General features: G+C 41.9%; 1 protein-coding gene across 2 annotated transcripts; it reads right to left on the bottom strand.

Moving 5' to 3' along the window:
- Positions 1-506: 506 nt before the first annotated feature.
- Positions 507-12,366, bottom strand: LOC139459032 (uncharacterized). 2 transcript variants are annotated; one of them, XM_071240473.1, is made up of 3 exons: positions 6,501-6,825; positions 4,688-4,813; positions 507-1,620 (listed from the first exon to the last, which is right to left on the bottom strand). In XM_071240473.1, exons 1-3 carry the CDS (start codon positions 6,823-6,825, stop codon positions 1,358-1,360), a joined length of 714 nt encoding a protein of 237 aa, XP_071096574.1. In that variant the 3' UTR covers positions 507-1,357. The 2 variants fall into 2 exon arrangements, 1 of the variants encoding a protein (XP_071096574.1); XR_011652680.1 differs by lacking the exons at positions 507-1,620; positions 6,501-6,825 and adding exons at positions 1,879-1,930; positions 12,301-12,366.
- Between the last annotated feature and the right edge of the window lie 5,348 nt (positions 12,367-17,714).

The raw sequence follows: 17,714 nt of genomic DNA, 5'->3' as shown, positions 1-17,714 counted from the left end.
CATGGTTGGTATACCACAAATCGCACAGAAAAATAAGATTCGAACGAATTATTTGTAAGGAAAACTCTCTCTTATAAGGAAGCTATCGTAAAAAGATCAGCATTAAGTACTTTCAGAAATTGTTCATGAAAACGTTATGTAATAAATAGTATGGGTTTTAAATTACCTAAATGGGTGATGTACATATATTCTAGTTTATTAACCCCGTAAGAGGTTACTCCCATAATATTTATTCAGTTAAATACCATGGCAACCATACCAAAGTTATATGTTTTATGTCCAGCACATAGTTTATACTCGGTCACATGTCTTACATTAGATGATATTGTACAGTCTGTCTTAACACCTATAATGTGATCGTACATTTAACATTAAATGTGTTTGTTGTTTAACGCCACACTAAGCAGTATTCCAGCTATATGACGGCTGCTCGTGTATAATCGAGACTTGACTAGGCAAGGCAGTAATTGATATCTAAAGAAACGGTCATGAAAGGATGTTACGTTAGCAACAAAGTGACCCAGTCTGTCCCTCGCATCCATTAATTCGCCTCTTACGACAAGCATTGGGAATCACTTTGGGGTTTGAATTTGAAATTTGAAACATGTAACATGTGCTTATGCATCACCAAATACCCTACACAACTAGTCTGCACGAGGGAGCAAAACTGTATTTTTCAACAATATATTTTTACAATGATAGCTGTGAAGCTTAAGGTAAATAAAGAATTGAACTGTATATTAACATGTTCTCTCCATTTGTCGTTGGTGTATGTTTAGAAACATGTCTATACATCACTAGACACAGTGGATATGACATTCCTTTTTAATTGTATTAGGGGCGGTCGGGTAGCCTAGTGGTTAAAGCGTTCGCTCGTCACGCCGCTGACCCGGGTTCGATTCCCGACATGGGTACAATGTAGGAAGCCAATTTCTGGTGTCCCCCGCCGTGATGTTGCAGGAATATTGCTAAAAGCGGCGTAAACCCACACTCACGCTTAACTGTATTGTTTTTAATTGATATAAAACCTGTCTATTTGTTGTCAACGCTGTCCTTGAAAGAACAGGCCTCGTCATCAAATAAATTAGATTCCAAACTTGTCGTTTAAAGCATTGAAAAGGCAGTGTCAAAGTACACTGTACATAGAGTACACTGAAATAGGGTATGACATTACTTCCATCATCTTCCCGAGGCAAGTTCGGCAAGGGTGGAAACTGGACTTTTATAGTCAGTTAACTCACTTGCTTCGGGAAGACGTACTTCCATGTGGTAAAAACCTTTTTCGAAAAGACGACCATAATAACGGCTGAGGATATGATGTAACCATATGCGAGATAAAGTCACCCAACAATACAAATTATGGGCGTGACGCACAGTGGCGTTGAAATATATTTGCAGTATTGTGCATATACAGTGCAGATATATTTACGACGTTCCAAGTCACTGGGGACAGACGACATTCCCCGTAGGCAGATTCCGCCGTGGTGCAGACGAAGGATGTTTCAGCTGAACAAGCCTTTTCGCAGGATTCAGGGTCAGATATGGAAAGTCTGATATCATTATGCTCCATCAGACCAACTCCTGTAAACTGCGTGTATTCGTTTCCATATGATGCGCACGCTGAAATAGACATTTCTTGTTAACATACAATAAACAATTGGACAGAACATCCTTAAACACGCCGTTTGCGCAGGATTCAGGGTCAGATATTGAATGAGTGGCATTATTATATCCCATTACACCAACGCCTGTAAACTGCGTGTATTCATTTCCGTATGATGCGCACCCTGGAATAGACATTTCTTGTTACCACAATAACCAATTGGACAGAACTTCCTAAAACACGCCTTTTGCACAGGATTCAGGGTCAGATATCCAATTAGACCTACGCCCGTAAACTGCGTGTATTCGTTTCCATATGATGCGCACGCTGAAATAGACATTTCTTGTGAACACACAATAACCAATTGAACAGAACTTCCTTAAACACGCCGTTTGCGCAGGATTCAGGGTCAGATATCCCATTAGACCTACGCCTGTAAACTGCGTGTATTCGTTTCTGTATGATGCGCACGCTGGAATAGATATTTCTTTTTACACACAATGAACAATTGGACTTAACAGCACTTAAGCTGTCTCATATTTTTATCTGTGTGTTGGGTCAGGGGGATGTCATAATGATTGGATAGTTGCCCCTTTTGTGAAGCCATGTGCCCGAATGTGGTGCTGAGAAACGTAATTAGGCATGACGACGTTGGTAGAGTTTTTACACCGCTTTGAACACTATTTCAGTTATACCTCGGCGTACCAGCATTACGTGGGAAGTGAGGTGAGATAAAAGGGGTTTAAAGTCGCGTCCAAGATTATTGCACTCATATCGTGACGTGCATGCACGTGCGTGTGTGGCTACTTGTACTCGTCCGGACTGATGCCTATTTATAGTGCTAGCTCAGTAGATACCATGCCACAGTTTAACATGAATATCCATCTCAGAAACAGTATACTGACACCGAGGGGACCAGTCCTTGTTTTATCCCCTTAATGTCGAGCGCCGGGCGAGGTGACAACAAGTACCTTCTGTTAACGTCTTTTGGTATGACGCGGCCGGAGATCGATATGGCGATCCGGGCGGACGCTCTACCACTAGACCACGGAGGCGGCCCGCTTTATGTGGGAGGAAAGCCCGAAGTATTGAAGATGTTTTCATCATCACATGTACTCACTTACTTGGTTATAGGATTTTTTTATGCTCGTAAGTATGCCTGGCTGATATGATAATACTTGTCAATTAGGCATTAAAACAGTTTTAAATTGCGAGAGTAAGAGGGGCAATATTTAACATCGCAGCTATATCCGGCCTGTAGTGGGACAGACAAACCAGAGGCTAAAAGGGCGAGCAACGATCCACGTCACAGAGCCAGTCGCCGAGTCAGTAACCGGCACAGCCACCGATCCACTTACGGAATCAGCCATCGAGTCAGTCGCCTAATCAGTCATTTAGTCACTTACGGGTGGCCCAGTCGTGTAAGACGCCGCGATTCGCTGTGCAGAGTTGCGTCCCTTTTGCACGCCAGAAACCCATGATTGTGGGTTCGATTCCCGGTTTGCCCCGATTATGTTTCTCGGTTTGTCAGCCCCATAGCCGTGCTCGTGGGTTTCACCGTAGCGGTAAACTTCTGAGACCTGCATCACCTCGGGCTTTTATCCCACATTAAACTGACACGCCGTGATATAACTGGAATACTGTTAAAAGCGGCGTTAAACCCAGCTCACTCACTTACGGAATCAGCCACCCAATCACCAACCGATTCAGGCACCGAGTCAGTCGACGAATCAGCCACCGCCCCAGATATGGATTCGGTTATCTAATCACGCAACTAGTCAGTCAGCGAGTTTTTCATGGATTCAATCACTGCGTCAGCCATCGATCCTGTCACCGTGTCAGCCACCGATTCGGTTACCTAATCATGCAACTAGTCAGTCAGCGTGTTTTTCATGGATTCAATCACTGCGTCAGCCATCGTTCCTGTCACCGTGTCAGTCACCGATTCGGTTACCTAATCATGCAACTAGTCAGTCAGCGAGTTTTTCATGGATTCAATCCCTGCGTCAGCCATCGATCCTGTCACCGTGTCAGTCAGTCACCAAGACGGTCACCGAGTCAGTCACCGTGTCAGTCAACGATTCAGTCATCGAATCCGTCACCCGAACTGACCACCTATTTCTTTTTTTAGTTGGCTCTTACGACAATTTGTTGAACAAGACTGCTTCCGATATCCTCACGTTTTTTTTAATACAGAGAACACTCCATGGGGAATCCGTGGCAAAGTAGGTTCCAAACACTCTATGTTTGAAATGAATCGGATAAGATTTGTCACTGCGTTTGGAATTGCTTCTTGCGCCGCTTTTAGCCATGTTCCAACAATACCAAGGCGGGAAAAACTAAAAATGGGCTTCCAACATACTACAAATCTGGAATTGAGTCTGAAGCAATAGACTAGCCCTCCGCCCCCGTAAATGTGTGTCGTGGTGGTCCACAATCCCGGGTTTTCCTGGCTCTAATTTGATAATAGAACGCTTCCTTGTTCATTCATTCTGATGAATATAAAGGACACACCTGTCCAAATGACCCCAAGTAGCGTATGCTTATCTTAAGAACCGAATAAAATGAACGTTCGGTGGTAATAATGTGTGCCCTGGCTGAGTGTGTCCGCGTAGCCCGATGTGACTCACTCACTATTTAGAGTCCCGTGAGGACTCCCGGTAAGATTTGTTTTTCACCAACAATGCTTGTCGTAAGAGGCGACTAACGGGATCGGGTGGCCAGGCTCGTTAAGTTGGTTGATGCATATGTCATCATATCCCAATTGCGTACATTGATGCTCATGATATCAACCACTGGATTGCCCCTGATTGACTTTATCATTTACAGACTGACGTATAGCTGAAATATTGCTGAGTGCGGCATTAAACAACAAACAAACAAACAAACAAACTGCTGTGTGTAAGTGAACCTTGTTTCAGGCCGCAGTGGGCAATATTCCATCTATGTGACGGCGAAACTTATCGAGCCTGGACCAGGAGACCAGCTTTATGGCACAGGCAACGACAAGACAAACATTGCAACCAGTAGATGCTCATTGGTTGGCGCCTGCGACAAGCATTTGCATTTACGTAACGTACTTACATTTCACGCACGATTTCGTAGAGGGGTCAAAGCTGCGCCCGAAGCCACATCCACACAGCCCTGTCCTGAAGGAGGCGGTCACAGGACACCCAGTCGACTCGCACCGTCGGGTGACAATTTGCAGTTCTGGAAATAATTATATACAGTGAACTATCACAGAGGTCAATAGAAATAGAAATATATACACACAGGATACATCTCTGTAAAATTAATTTCGGGCGTGCAGATCAATACCTGATGTGTTCACCATGTCGGGCGACACATGCACGACACCCTGTTGGCATACTGTTGAGTAGCTCGCGTATGGTTAGCCTTGATATTGCTCGCCATTCCGAAGCGCTACCCCAAGCTGGATGTACACCCTCCGCACGAGAACATCCCACAGATGCTCCGTTGGGGATATGTCATGGGACTTAGTGGGCCAATCCAATGTCCGTATGCCTTCTTGTGATGACCTGTGCACGATGTGTCTGGCATTGTCATCTTAAAGTTCAACATTTCTGCTGACAATTCGTACGAATGAAACAACAGCGCGCAAAATTTCGTCAACATATCGCTGGCCAGTCAAATGTCGATTCACAATAACCAAATAAATCAGTTCACCTGCCATGTGTGATACCGCCCTACACAATGTCACTACAGCCCCCAAATCTATCACGGTCAAGAATATCGCTCGCCGCCACGTCGGCAACAACGTTTTTATGCTATCTGTAAATCGGAGGTAACACCTTGACTTGTCTGCAATATGGTCGCCAACCCCAATCGTTTTCGCCTTTGGTAAGCTGTTACGGTCAGACCCTTCACGTGACGCTTTGCGTTCAGGCGGTCAGCATATTGTCGGTTTTAACGATAGATTTTGAAACAAGCCTTCCTGTTATTGTACGGAAATCTCTATTCATAACAGGAGAGTATTTGAATCTATTGCGTAGTGAAATTAATAACATGAGACGATCTTGACCAGGTTGACTCGGTTGCCGATACTTGTCCCACTGTCGAGAAATTTTCAGATGCAACGCCACAGTATTGAAAATGTACACCTCAACAACTGCATTCAAATCATTGGTTCACTTGTTTTTGGCCGGTAGTATATATAAACTGTGTGTACCATAAGTGGAAGAAAGTAATGGATAACGCACAAACTGAATCACTTTAGACTAGGTGATACAAAATACCTGTACACATACTGAACCATCTTAGGCTTGTAGATTATACGGCAGTACCTACATACATGTAAACATTTTGTTCTCCTTTACATTTTTATTGCATGCAGATAATTTTCATAATTACATGAAAAGCATATGACATGTTGACCAGAATTTGTAAAATTGATCGATATTGCCTGTCATAGCAGCTGCACATTTTGTTACGTTATAGTATTCTGACAGTTTAAGTTGAATATTTTGGAAAGTTTTGGGCAGTCTTTGCAGTTTATGTTCGTAAATGAGTTTTTTAAACAAATATAGCTATTATATTTAAACGGTCAGATTATACGGCACTACCTACGTATTGTATACATACTGAACCACTTTGGCAAGGTGATACAACAAGGCCGAAATTCCTGAACTCATAGTGACCACAACTATTTTAAGCAAAAACCCGATTGTTTGTCTTCTGCCTATAGCCATAGTCAGCAATTTTCCAGCTATTCGAAATCGAAACAGTAAAAAATGGAGCGATTGAAATCATGAGCATCGATCAATGCAATGGGATACGATGACATGCATCAACCAAGTCAGCGAGCCTGACCACCCGATCCCGTTAGTCACCTCTACACTTAAATAAGCTGGGAGATACAATCTTTGAGTCTACATACCTGTACACATAGTGAACCACCTCGAACCAGGAGAGTTGAGAAGATTTGAAGATTTGATACTGTCGGGCAAGGCATAAAACCCCGAGCAGATGCCAGTCTGCTGGTTATAGATAAAACTCTTGCAAAGGGTGTCGTCATAACAACGTAGAAGGCAGTCAACGCGAGCAGACAAAACTGACGTCCATCTGAGGCCTGTTGTAGCGTTAAGATCATCACGGCTGGGCATGGACTGCATGCTGCACGATATTGGTTCAGTGTCTACAAGAAGAAGTAAGTTGAAGCACAACATTTGCACAACATTCACAACTGTCTTGTACCAGGACATGATTCTCTGTGCGTTGACACTGACTGGCGTCGTTTTGTTTCTGCACAAACCAATGTTGCGTGTTCAACGATTAAGCGAAAATGAAATGTCCGGACGTCATGTGTGTGAAGCTTCGGTGAAACGTGGCAACAAAGAATGGTGTCTCCCCTGTGGAAGCCTTTCAGCTCCAGAGAATTACTAACTCTGCCTTCCTCCCTTTTTTACAATGATTGTAAACAACAATCGTCACTTAGTTCAAGGGTTAGATAAGGGTGTTGTTTCCTATGGGAATACGCCCTTGTATAAATAAGGGAAGCTCTGTGTTGTCATGGGGGAAACAATTCCTTGTATAATAAGTGAAGCTGTGTGTTGTCATATGGGAAACAATTCCTTCTATAATAAGGGAAGCTATGTGTCGTCATAGGGGAAACAGTTCCTAGTATAATAAGGGAAGCTACATTTTTATGTTGTCATAGGTGAAACAATTCCTTGTTAAATAAGGGAAGCTGTGTGTTGTCATGGGGGAAACAGTTCCTTGTATAATAAGGGAAACTGTCTGTTGTCATAGGGGAAACAATTCCTTGTATAATAAGGGAAGCTGTGTCTTGTCATGGGGGAAACAGTTCATTCTCTTATAAGGGAAGATGTGTGTTGTCATAGGAGAAACAATTCCTTGTTTAAAAAAGGGAAGCTATTTGTTGTCATAGGGGAAACAGTTCCTTGTATAATAAGGGAAGCTGTGTGTTGTCATAGAGGAAACAATTCCTTGTATGATAAGGGAAGCTATGTGTTGTCATAGGGGAAACAGTTCATTGTTAAAAAAGGGAAGCTATTTGTTGTCATGGGGGAAACAATTCCTTGTATAATAAGGGAAGCTGTGTGTTGTCATAGGGGAAACAATGCCTTGTATGATAAGGAAAGCTATGTGTTGTCATAGGGGAAACAGTTCATTGTTAAAAAAGGGAAGCTATTTGTTGTCATGGGGGAAACAATTCCTTGTATAATAAGGGAATCCGTGTGTTGTCATAGGTGAAACAATTCCTTGTATAATAAGGGAAGATGTGTGTTGTCATAGGTGAAACAATTCCTTGTTAAAAAATGGAAGCTATTTGTTGTCATGGGGGAAACAATTCCTTGTATAATAAGGGAAGCTATGTGTTGTCATAGGGGAAACAATTCCTTGTTAAAAAATGGAAGCTATTTGTTGTCATGGGGGAAACAGTGCCTTGTATAATAAGGGAAGCTATGTGTTGTCATAGGGGAAACAGTTCATTGTTAAAAAAGGGAAGCTATTTGTTGTCATAGGGGAAACAATTCCTTGTATAATAAGGGAAGCAGTATGTTGTCAAAGGGGAAACAATTCCTTGTATAATAAGGGAAGCTATGTGTCGTCATCAGGGAAACAATTCCTTGTATAATAAGGGGAGCTGTGTGTTGTCATAGGGGAAGCAGGTCCTAGTTTTGTAAGCATAGCTGTGCGTTTGTCTGTGTACATTCCTCATGCTATGTTTGTTATGTTTTAGGAGCTTTAGGAATCTTGTGAATAATCTCAGGTAATGAGATGTGTTATAAATCACTATCCATTAGTGAAAAGGTGAGCGTACCCCATCGGTGGCACTCCACACACACATATGCACGTCAAGTGTTAACACGAAAACACACGGGGAAAATAATGAACTGCATCGGACAAGAAGAGTGTTGTCACCAATGCATCAACTTGGTAATGAATTGCACATCGTCAGGTATTCAACTATGGACCAAAATATTGTGATCAGCCTCCCAACAATTCTGATCACAACTGTAAATCATTATGGGTGCTGTCAAGGCCATAAGGGGAATCCGTCGAAAGTCGTTTTTACTAGATTCCAATAAAAACCAGTACAAAGAGACATATATTGCTGGGTCCAGCCAATGTACCACCAAATCCTTGTCAAGGAAGGCTTTTCTTTATATCCACAGAAAGTATTTGAGACAAGTGGAATGATGGACATGTTGTACTCCCCTTCTTGCTGATCAGTTTCTTAAACGTCACACAAGGCGATTGGGCCAAGAAGTAACGCATAAGGTATATCAATAATCAGATATCGTTCAGTAACGGTCAAATATCAAATTCCCTTCTACTGACTTACCCTCCTAGAAATAAAGACTACTATATAGCTGACACGCCTGTTTCATAATAAGATCTATGCATACAGATTTAGAGTTACAAAACAAGGTATGACAAGAGGGGTGATTTTAACTTTCCAATAGTCAATTGTCCCTTTAAGTCGAGCAATACAGCGCAGGTACAATGCAATCAAGCACGCTCTTTCTTCGAAAAAATGTTTGATCAAGGTTAAAACATTCAAGGCCTCAATAAAGCTCTCAAAATGTTTTAGTGTTGACATATGGAGGACATTTCCAAATTTCACGCATCAGTGACAAAATTAATTTCCGATTCAATTTCCTATTTTGACTTGTATGTTCCTGTGTTTTTCCAGGTGAACAATTGCCTTACCTTTATATGTTTTTTGGGACAGGTGCCGTCGGTAGGGCAGGATAGGCTCGTCACCTATTCGCGAACACCTGGTCTCATCCCTATTTGATAGTGATATATGCATACAAGTTCATGATGTATTCGGAATCGTACACGTTTTCAATCTAAACCTCTATGTCAGTGAAGATAATGACGTAAATGGGTAATAGAACAAGGAGACAAGTGTTTATGGTTTGCCATTGTACTTTACTTCTTGTACCTCTAGTACTAAGACTAATAATCAATAATGATAAATGTTCATAAACGGAATGTTTTGGGAGTTGTTCTGTTATCACGTAAGAGGTAAATAATAAACCATTAATAAATACACTTCAATTTGTTCCAATAACCAGAGGAGATGATAGGCAAGTGATCGTGATCTGTCGTGATCTGATGATTTCTATCTAAGTTTTTTCTCACTCTCATCTGATATCAGCTGTTCTCAGTGCATACGATCAATCAGGTATGTGTTTTCCAGCGTTATGTCTTTAATTATGGGCCATCTGGCCTTGATCTCAATTTGTGCTTTATGGGCAGAGTTTGCAGTTTCTTTAAGATATCCTCATACAATTGTATCCCTTGGTTGTAAAACGTTAACAATCTGGAGTAAAAGGTTTTCATATGGTAACTTGACTTTGTTGTCCTGTCAGACACTCTCTGACAAGGACTGTGCATGTACGATTGAGAATCTTCTGCTGCCATCCCGTTCTCCTGACAAAGTTAAGATTAAGTTAAGTTTAAGATATCCTCATACAGTGTTATCCCTTGCTTGTAAAACATTCACAATCTGGAGTGAAAGGTTTTCGTATGGTCACTTGACTTTGTTGTCCTGTAATGTCCTTGCAATTGACAAGACACTCAGACACTCTCTGACAAGGACCGTGCATGTACGATTGAGAATCTTCTGCTGCCATCTCGTTCTCCTGACAACGTTGTATCCAAAGCCCTTACTGAAGCGTGTCAACATTTAACTACAATAACACCTTGTTGTTCAATATTCCATCATTATCTCCACATCAAAATAAGTTAGTCAAACAATTGGTTGGTAGCAATGATCCACGCTTTCGAAATACGATGATATGCAATCAATCAGAGCACTCATTCTGTTCACAAGATCCTCAGTTTAGTCATCTCTTAATGATGCTGAGGACCTTTTCTTACAGTGAGTGAGTGAGTGAGTTAAACAGTTTGTCCAAATGTACTATATACGCTCGTATATCGGTTATATGACGATAGGCATTAATCGCTTCAGTGAAACTCACAAGCGCGGAATCATAATCAGGACGACGGGCCTTCGGGTAGCCTAGTGGTTAAAGCGTTCGATCGTCACGCCGAAGACCCGGGTTCGATTCCCGATATAGGTACAATGCGTGATGCCCATTTCTCGTGTCTCCGATGTGACATTGCTGGAATATTGCTAAAAGCGGCGTAAAATTATACTCACTCACTAATCGGGACGAATACGACGTTAGAGGCGTTAGTAAGGTGCCTCAAGTTGAAGCGTGATCTGCATATACAATCGTGACTTGAGAGACACAAGCAGGTTCGTGTCTTAAAGACTTAACACTGCACTTTGTTGTCAAGTATTCAATATTTCTGAATAAACAGGCGCACTGTTATTACATCATGCCAGTGTGATCCTGGTTTTGTTTGTTTCTTGTTGAACCACTTTGAGAGAGGATATAACAATGGTGCCTACATACCTGTACACATAGTGAGCCACTTTACGCTACGTGATACAACGTCAACATACCTGTACACATACAAAGCCATTGTAGGCTAGGATATATTACGGCAGTGCCTAAATACCTGCACACAAACTAAACCACTTCTGGCTAGATGAGACCGCCTCCGTGGTCTAGTGGTAGAGCGACCGCGTCATACCAAAAGACGTTAAAAGATGGTACTTGTTGTTACCCTGTCTGGCGCTCGGCATTAAGGGGCTCGGAGTCAGTATACTGTGTGGGATATTCATGTTAACCTGTGGCATGGTATCTCAGTTAGCTAGCACTATAAATCGACATCAGTCCGGACTAGTACAAGCAGCCACACCCACACACACACCCACATCCTACTCTGTCCGGATCTTCACGGGTACGTGACCCTGGTCGTGATAACAGCAGTAACACTTCACTATGACGTAGGTGATAAGAGTAGTATGTCAGGCTAAGGGTATTACAGAAGTCTTGTCGTTTTGCAAGCATTAAATAAGAAGATACTGACAAGATACTTTGTCAAGAAATGAACACATTTGTTACCTTCTCATAGTTGTGTGTTGAAGAACATGGTTTTTTGCGTTTCTCTGTCTCCTGGTACATATCATTAAAATCTAGGGCTGCATATCATACAGTTTACAGGATACTGCACTAATTTATCCTTGATTAACTCTGGTTGAGAGAAATGTAATAACCTCGATTGACTCCGATCACTCAATTTTATAATAATCGAACGCTTCTAGTGTCTGTTATTTTTTTGTAACAATGTCAACAGTTAAATTTAAGGTGAGGTGAAATGGAGTTTAACATCGCGTTTAAGAACGTATTTCACTTATGAAATACCAGTTCGCGGTTTAACATGGACACTCCACTCAGACACAGTATACTAAGCCCTAGAGGACCAGCTATTGCCTTACCCCTTCAGGGACTGGGGAACGACCATTTGCTCACTTTATTCATCTATTTATCACAAGGTCGGGGGTTCTGTCCACTACAAAAGCTTAGCGCTCGGCATTAAGGGACCGACCATTTTGTAAAAATGTATTTAGGCTTATAATTTTAACTAAAAAATTATCTGGTTTTGCAGCTGGAGCTAAAAAATATGTGTCGTCTCCTGTAAATAAGAAATTCCTATATGAACAGTGTACAACCAACAAGCTTTATAAAAAAAACCGATCGTTATCAAATTTAAATAAACCTGAAAAATGGTTCACAATGTTGTCACCATAAGCATACTGAAATGAACATTTTCGAATTTACTCATACCTGAAATCGAACTCGCTCATCTGCGAAATAAAGTCACCCGACCAAACACTTCTTGTTTGTGACGGAGAGTGGCGTTGAAATATATCTGCTGTGTCGCTCATGTATAAATCAGATAGCTTTGCAACGTTCCATGTCACTGGGGACAGACGTTATTCCCCGAAGGCAGATTCCGCCGTGGTGCGGATGAAGGATGTATCAGTTGAACAAGAATTTGCGCAGGATTCCGGATCATCTATTGAAAGTGTGAAATCGTTATTCCTCACTACACCAACGCCTGTACATTTCGTACATGTGATGCGTAAAATTCTTATTAACACACAATAAACAATTGGATTAAACAGTCATGTCATGGCTGTATGTGTGTGTGTACGTGTACATGTGTGTGTACGTGGGTGTACGTGTGTGTGTGTGTGTGTGTACGGGTGTGTGTGTGTGTACATGTGTGTGTGTACATGTGTGTGAGAGAGAGAGAGGGAGAGAGAGAAACATTGAAACGTAATCAGGGCATTGACGCGTTGACATATGAGTGAGAGAATGATTTTATCTACGCAGTATTTCAGTAATTACACGGTTAACCAGCTTGGTGTGTGTGTGTGTGTGTGTGTGTGTGTGTGTGTGTGTGTGTGTGTGTGTGTGTGTGGTGGGTGGGGAGTGGTACGTGGTGAAGCTGTGAAGGTCTAAGGGTGTTTACCATGAGCGTAGATACGGTACTGACATATCTACGAGCTTAAGCAGAGACGTCAGGATCCTGACAGCTCAGGGAAGTGACTCAGAGAATCAGCGTCGAAATGTCGTGTATTCGTACATGTGATGCGTAAAATTCTTATTAACACACAATAAACAATTGGATTAAACAGTCATGTCATGGCTGTATGTGTGTGTGTACGTGTACATGTGTGTGTGTGTGTGTGTGTGTGTGTGTGTGTGTGTGTACATGTGTGTGTGTACGTGTGTGTGAGAGAGAGAGAGAGAGAGGGAGACAGAGAAACATTGAAACGTAATCAGGGCATTGACGCGTTGACATATGAGTGAGAGAATGATTTTATCTACGCAGTATTTCAGTAATTACACGGTTAACCAGCTTGGTGTGTGTGTGTGTGTGTGTGTGTGTGTGTGTGTGTGTGTGTGTGTGTGTGTGTGTGTGTGTGTGTGTGTGTGGTGGGTGGGGGGTGGTACGTGGTGAAGCTGTGAAGGTCTAAGGGTGTTTACCATGAGCGTAGATACGGTACTGACATATCTACGAGCTTAAGCAGAGACGTCAGGATCCTGGCAGCTCAGGGAAGTGACTCAGAGAATCAGCGTCGAAATGTCCAAATGTCAGAGCGTCAGAGTCAGAGCACCTGTGTCATTTCTGAACGTCAGAGCACGAGAGCGTCGGAATGTCATAGCAACAAAATATCAGATGACCTGCATAGGAGAAAATAACAAAATACGGATTACAACGAAATGTGTCCTTCATGTACATGGGAACACTGACTCATGTTTATCCCCACAGAACGACCAACCTTTAAAGTGAATATGTTGATACTAACGCACGAGTCCCTTTAACTTTGTCTCTCTCTAAACTGAAGGATCTACCTAGGAAACACTACAACAAAATGTTGATACTACCGCACGAGCCCCTTGAACTTAACTGAGGGCCAAAAGAAACTTTACCAACATTAACTGATTTGCCACTTTGAAACAAAGATGCCAACCTGTTCAAAAACAGTAAAGAACACATCTCACGAATACAGCCTTCATGTTCTCTGTCGTTCTTTGCACGTGCTTTGCGGATTTTGGGAGATATTGGTGTTTGTCAGCAATTTTTTAAAACATTCTTTCCCAAATTATCGTGCAATTTCAGGGTATATATTACGCACGGATCTGTTCCCTATCATTGGTTGCGATGATTAACACCAAAGAACATGCCAAGACTGACCGCTTTCCAGAGGGAGAGAGCCATAGGTATGCTGCAGACGGGAGCGACACGGAGAGCGGTTGCCATTAACATGAACTGCTCCAAGATGACCATTACCAGACTGGTCGCACGTCTCCGACAGACTGGCAAAACTGCAGACAGACCACGGAGTGGCAGACCAAAGGTCACGACACGGCAGGAAGACCGCTTTTTACGGGTACTTCATCTGAGGAACATATTTCTTACTGTGACGTCATCAGCTGCCAACAGGTTAGGACATCCGGTCAGCAAACAGTGACCAGACGACTACGACATCAGTGTCTCCGGGCTTATCGCCCTTTGAAGGGCATGACCTTGACTAGTCAACATCGACGTGCCAGATTGACGTGGTGCAGTCAAACTCAGCGATGGCAACAAAGGGAATGGCGGCGAGTGCTGTTCAGTGACGAGAGCATGTTCCAACTCTTCAAACCTGATGGGCGGACGCGAGTTTATCGACGACGTGGTGAACGTACGGCTCCTTGTTGTGTCCAGGAGGTGGAACCTTACGGGGGAAGAAGTGTGATGGTCTGCAGCGGCATTTGTGGGGACGAGAAGACGGAACTTGTCATCATCGAAGGCAATCTGACAGCACACCGCTACATTGACAATATCTTACGGCCAGTGGTTCTTCCTTTCATCCAGCGTCAACAACGGACGGTGTTCCAACAAGATAACGCCACACCCCATAAAGCCCGTATTACTAAAGACTTCCTCAACGCCAACAACGTGACTGTCCTGCCGTGGCCAGCTCGATCACCAGATCTGTCACCCATAGAACGTCTATGGGACCAGCTAGGGTGTCATCTTCGGAAACGTCAACATCCTCCCTTCACGAGACAAGCATTGATCGTTGCCCTCCGTGAGGAATGGAATCGGATACCTGCAGTCGATGTGAGGACGCTTGTCTACTCAGTTCGACGCCGCATTCGAAGATGCATTGCCGCTCATGGAGGTCATATCCCGCATTGAACGGTCTGGGCCGTCGTCATCTTAATGTTGTAACCAATGTTGTTGATCGAATACTGGACGAATGACCCCTTGTCAAGAAATGTCCCTGTTGGAGGTCAAGGACTTTCTTGTTGAATTAGTAAATTCGCATTTTACTGTTCTGAATGATGAATGTCTACAATACAATTGTTATTGCTGCTTCAAATTGTTTTGATCATATTTTATCATAGAATATCTTTGGTAACGTTTCTTTTGGCCGTCAGTTTATAACGTGTGTAAACAGAATGTTGAGCGTCGAATGTCTTTGTTGGAGATAAATATTACATAGTACTTCATTATGTAAAGACACCAGCGCTACAATACAAGGTTGATCGCAACGGAAACACAAATGAGAAGATCGTTATACGATAATTTTTTTATTGAAGAACAACAAACAATGAAACATTAAAAAAAATAATTGACATTAAACTTTGATAGACATTAAGAGGTTAGTGGACCAGCAGAAAGCAACAAGGTGAATTATGTTTTATTCATTGTTCTCTGAAGCTAAAAATCAAAACACGTGTGCTTAAGTAAAAAAAGGGAATGAGTATGGTTTTACGCAGCCTTTAGCATTGTTCAAGCTACAGTCAAGTCTCGTTAATCCGACACTCGTTAATCCGACAATCGGCTTTATCCGACTCTAATGATGGGAACCGATTAAATCAGTGCCATTTAGACCCGTTTATCCGACAGTCTCGCAATCCGACTCCGACACACCTAATTTGCAACGAAATACCGAAACCACTCATTAATCAGTCTCGTTAATCCGACACAGTGATCAGCGTTCTCCGTGGTCATCTGCACGCGAGTACACAGCCAGTGTTTTGATGCAAGGCGAGTCGGCTGGTAGCTGCATATTACAAAGCTGAAGCAATAAACTTGCTTAACAATAAATAATTAATGCTTTAAATAAAGAAAACAGGATAATTCACATGCTTAGATTACCTCAATGTTATTAAAATCAGATACAAGTTCTCGCTATCGATGAGGACATCCCATTACAAGTCACGTCAGAACAACCTTTCGCGAACTATGACCTACCAATGAAATGACCAACAGGGAGTCGACGTTAGCCACTTAGAAAGCAGCTTTCTTAAGCTTTGAGTACCAGTTTCAAAGTTGCGACTTCCATTCCAGACTATGCTTTTTAAAGTATTTTGAATCTGTCAAACAGTCCGTAACAGTTTTTTTGTGTTAAACTTTAGAGGTTGAATGATTAGAAAACATATTCTGCCAACAATTTAACATAACAATATGAATATATATTTTATATTTTTTATAACGTGTTTGAATCCTTATCTATCGTGTAGTTGCCCGATTTTCGATCACGAACGTTGATACTACTAAATTTCGTTTATCCGACATACTCGTTAATCCGACACAATTATATGCAACCATCGATGTCGGATTAACGGGACTTGACTGTATATGGGGACAGGAAACACCAAAAATTGGGTTTCACACATTGTACCTATGTAAAGGATTGGACACAGGCCTTCGGCATGACGTCTGAACACATTAGCCACCAGATTACCGTACCCTTTTAAAAAAATGTACGCAATCGTATGAATAACAAATTGCTTAACGTAAGAAACTTTTTCAGCTCGGATAACACTTTCTTAGTAAAGTACAAATTCTAGTTCTTTATTGGGTCGAGTCCTAACCGGGATTCGAAATTAATACGAAATATAAATATCGTATTAGCGCGTGGTAATAAATTTGAAACACAAAGTTGACAGAAATGTCTTTCCTTACGAAAAAAAAGAAAATTCTTACGGCGTCACAGTTGCTATGCTATGATGTCACAGTCTAATGAACCAAGTTTAATACAAATCGCCATCCCAGAACCAAATGGTTCTATGTCTACATTTGGCCAAAAGTGATGTTTTTGCATTTGTTTTCATTTGGATCTTTTTCTATCATTCTTCTAAATTTCTTGCAGCCCCGATTGCTTGAAAGTCCTTTTTAACAGCGTGTGTCAATGGTTCTTCTGACTCGCTTAACTCAATGTAGTGCAAATTTCTGGCTTGGTAACTGAACCGTAGTCACGGCGCGGATGACTTGAGGCGGGATCGGCTGATCAAAGTTAAGTTGTGCTGGACGTACATGTTTGGGACTGGAACATGACTTCGACGCATCTGATTGGACAGAGCAGAGGTTACGTGATAATGAATGAAGAAGGAATACGCAGGGACCTAAATTTTACTTTGAGACAACCGTAATTTCAACAGATCAAAGTTCGACACAAGGGTGACTGACTGTATTTGTCAAAATTGTGCATGGTTTATAATGAAGGTATGATAAAGAATCTCAAAACAAATGTCCGACATTCTTTGGAACTCTTACATTAAACTAACATTTTTCTGTAAATGAGAAGAGGGGTTATACTCGTATTTGCTTTAAAAGCAATCAATTCATATCATCATTTGTTTGTCTTACATGAAAAAAGTATACAGTGTCCGTTACGTTAATATCATATGAC

The sequence above is a fragment of the Haliotis cracherodii genome, unplaced genomic scaffold (assembly GCF_022045235.1).
Source record: "Haliotis cracherodii isolate W230 unplaced genomic scaffold, xgHalCrac1.p SCAF_13, whole genome shotgun sequence".
In the NCBI taxonomy this organism is placed as follows: domain Eukaryota; kingdom Metazoa; phylum Mollusca; class Gastropoda; order Lepetellida; family Haliotidae; genus Haliotis; species Haliotis cracherodii.
This window is presented reverse-complemented; position numbering and strand designations above follow the sequence as displayed.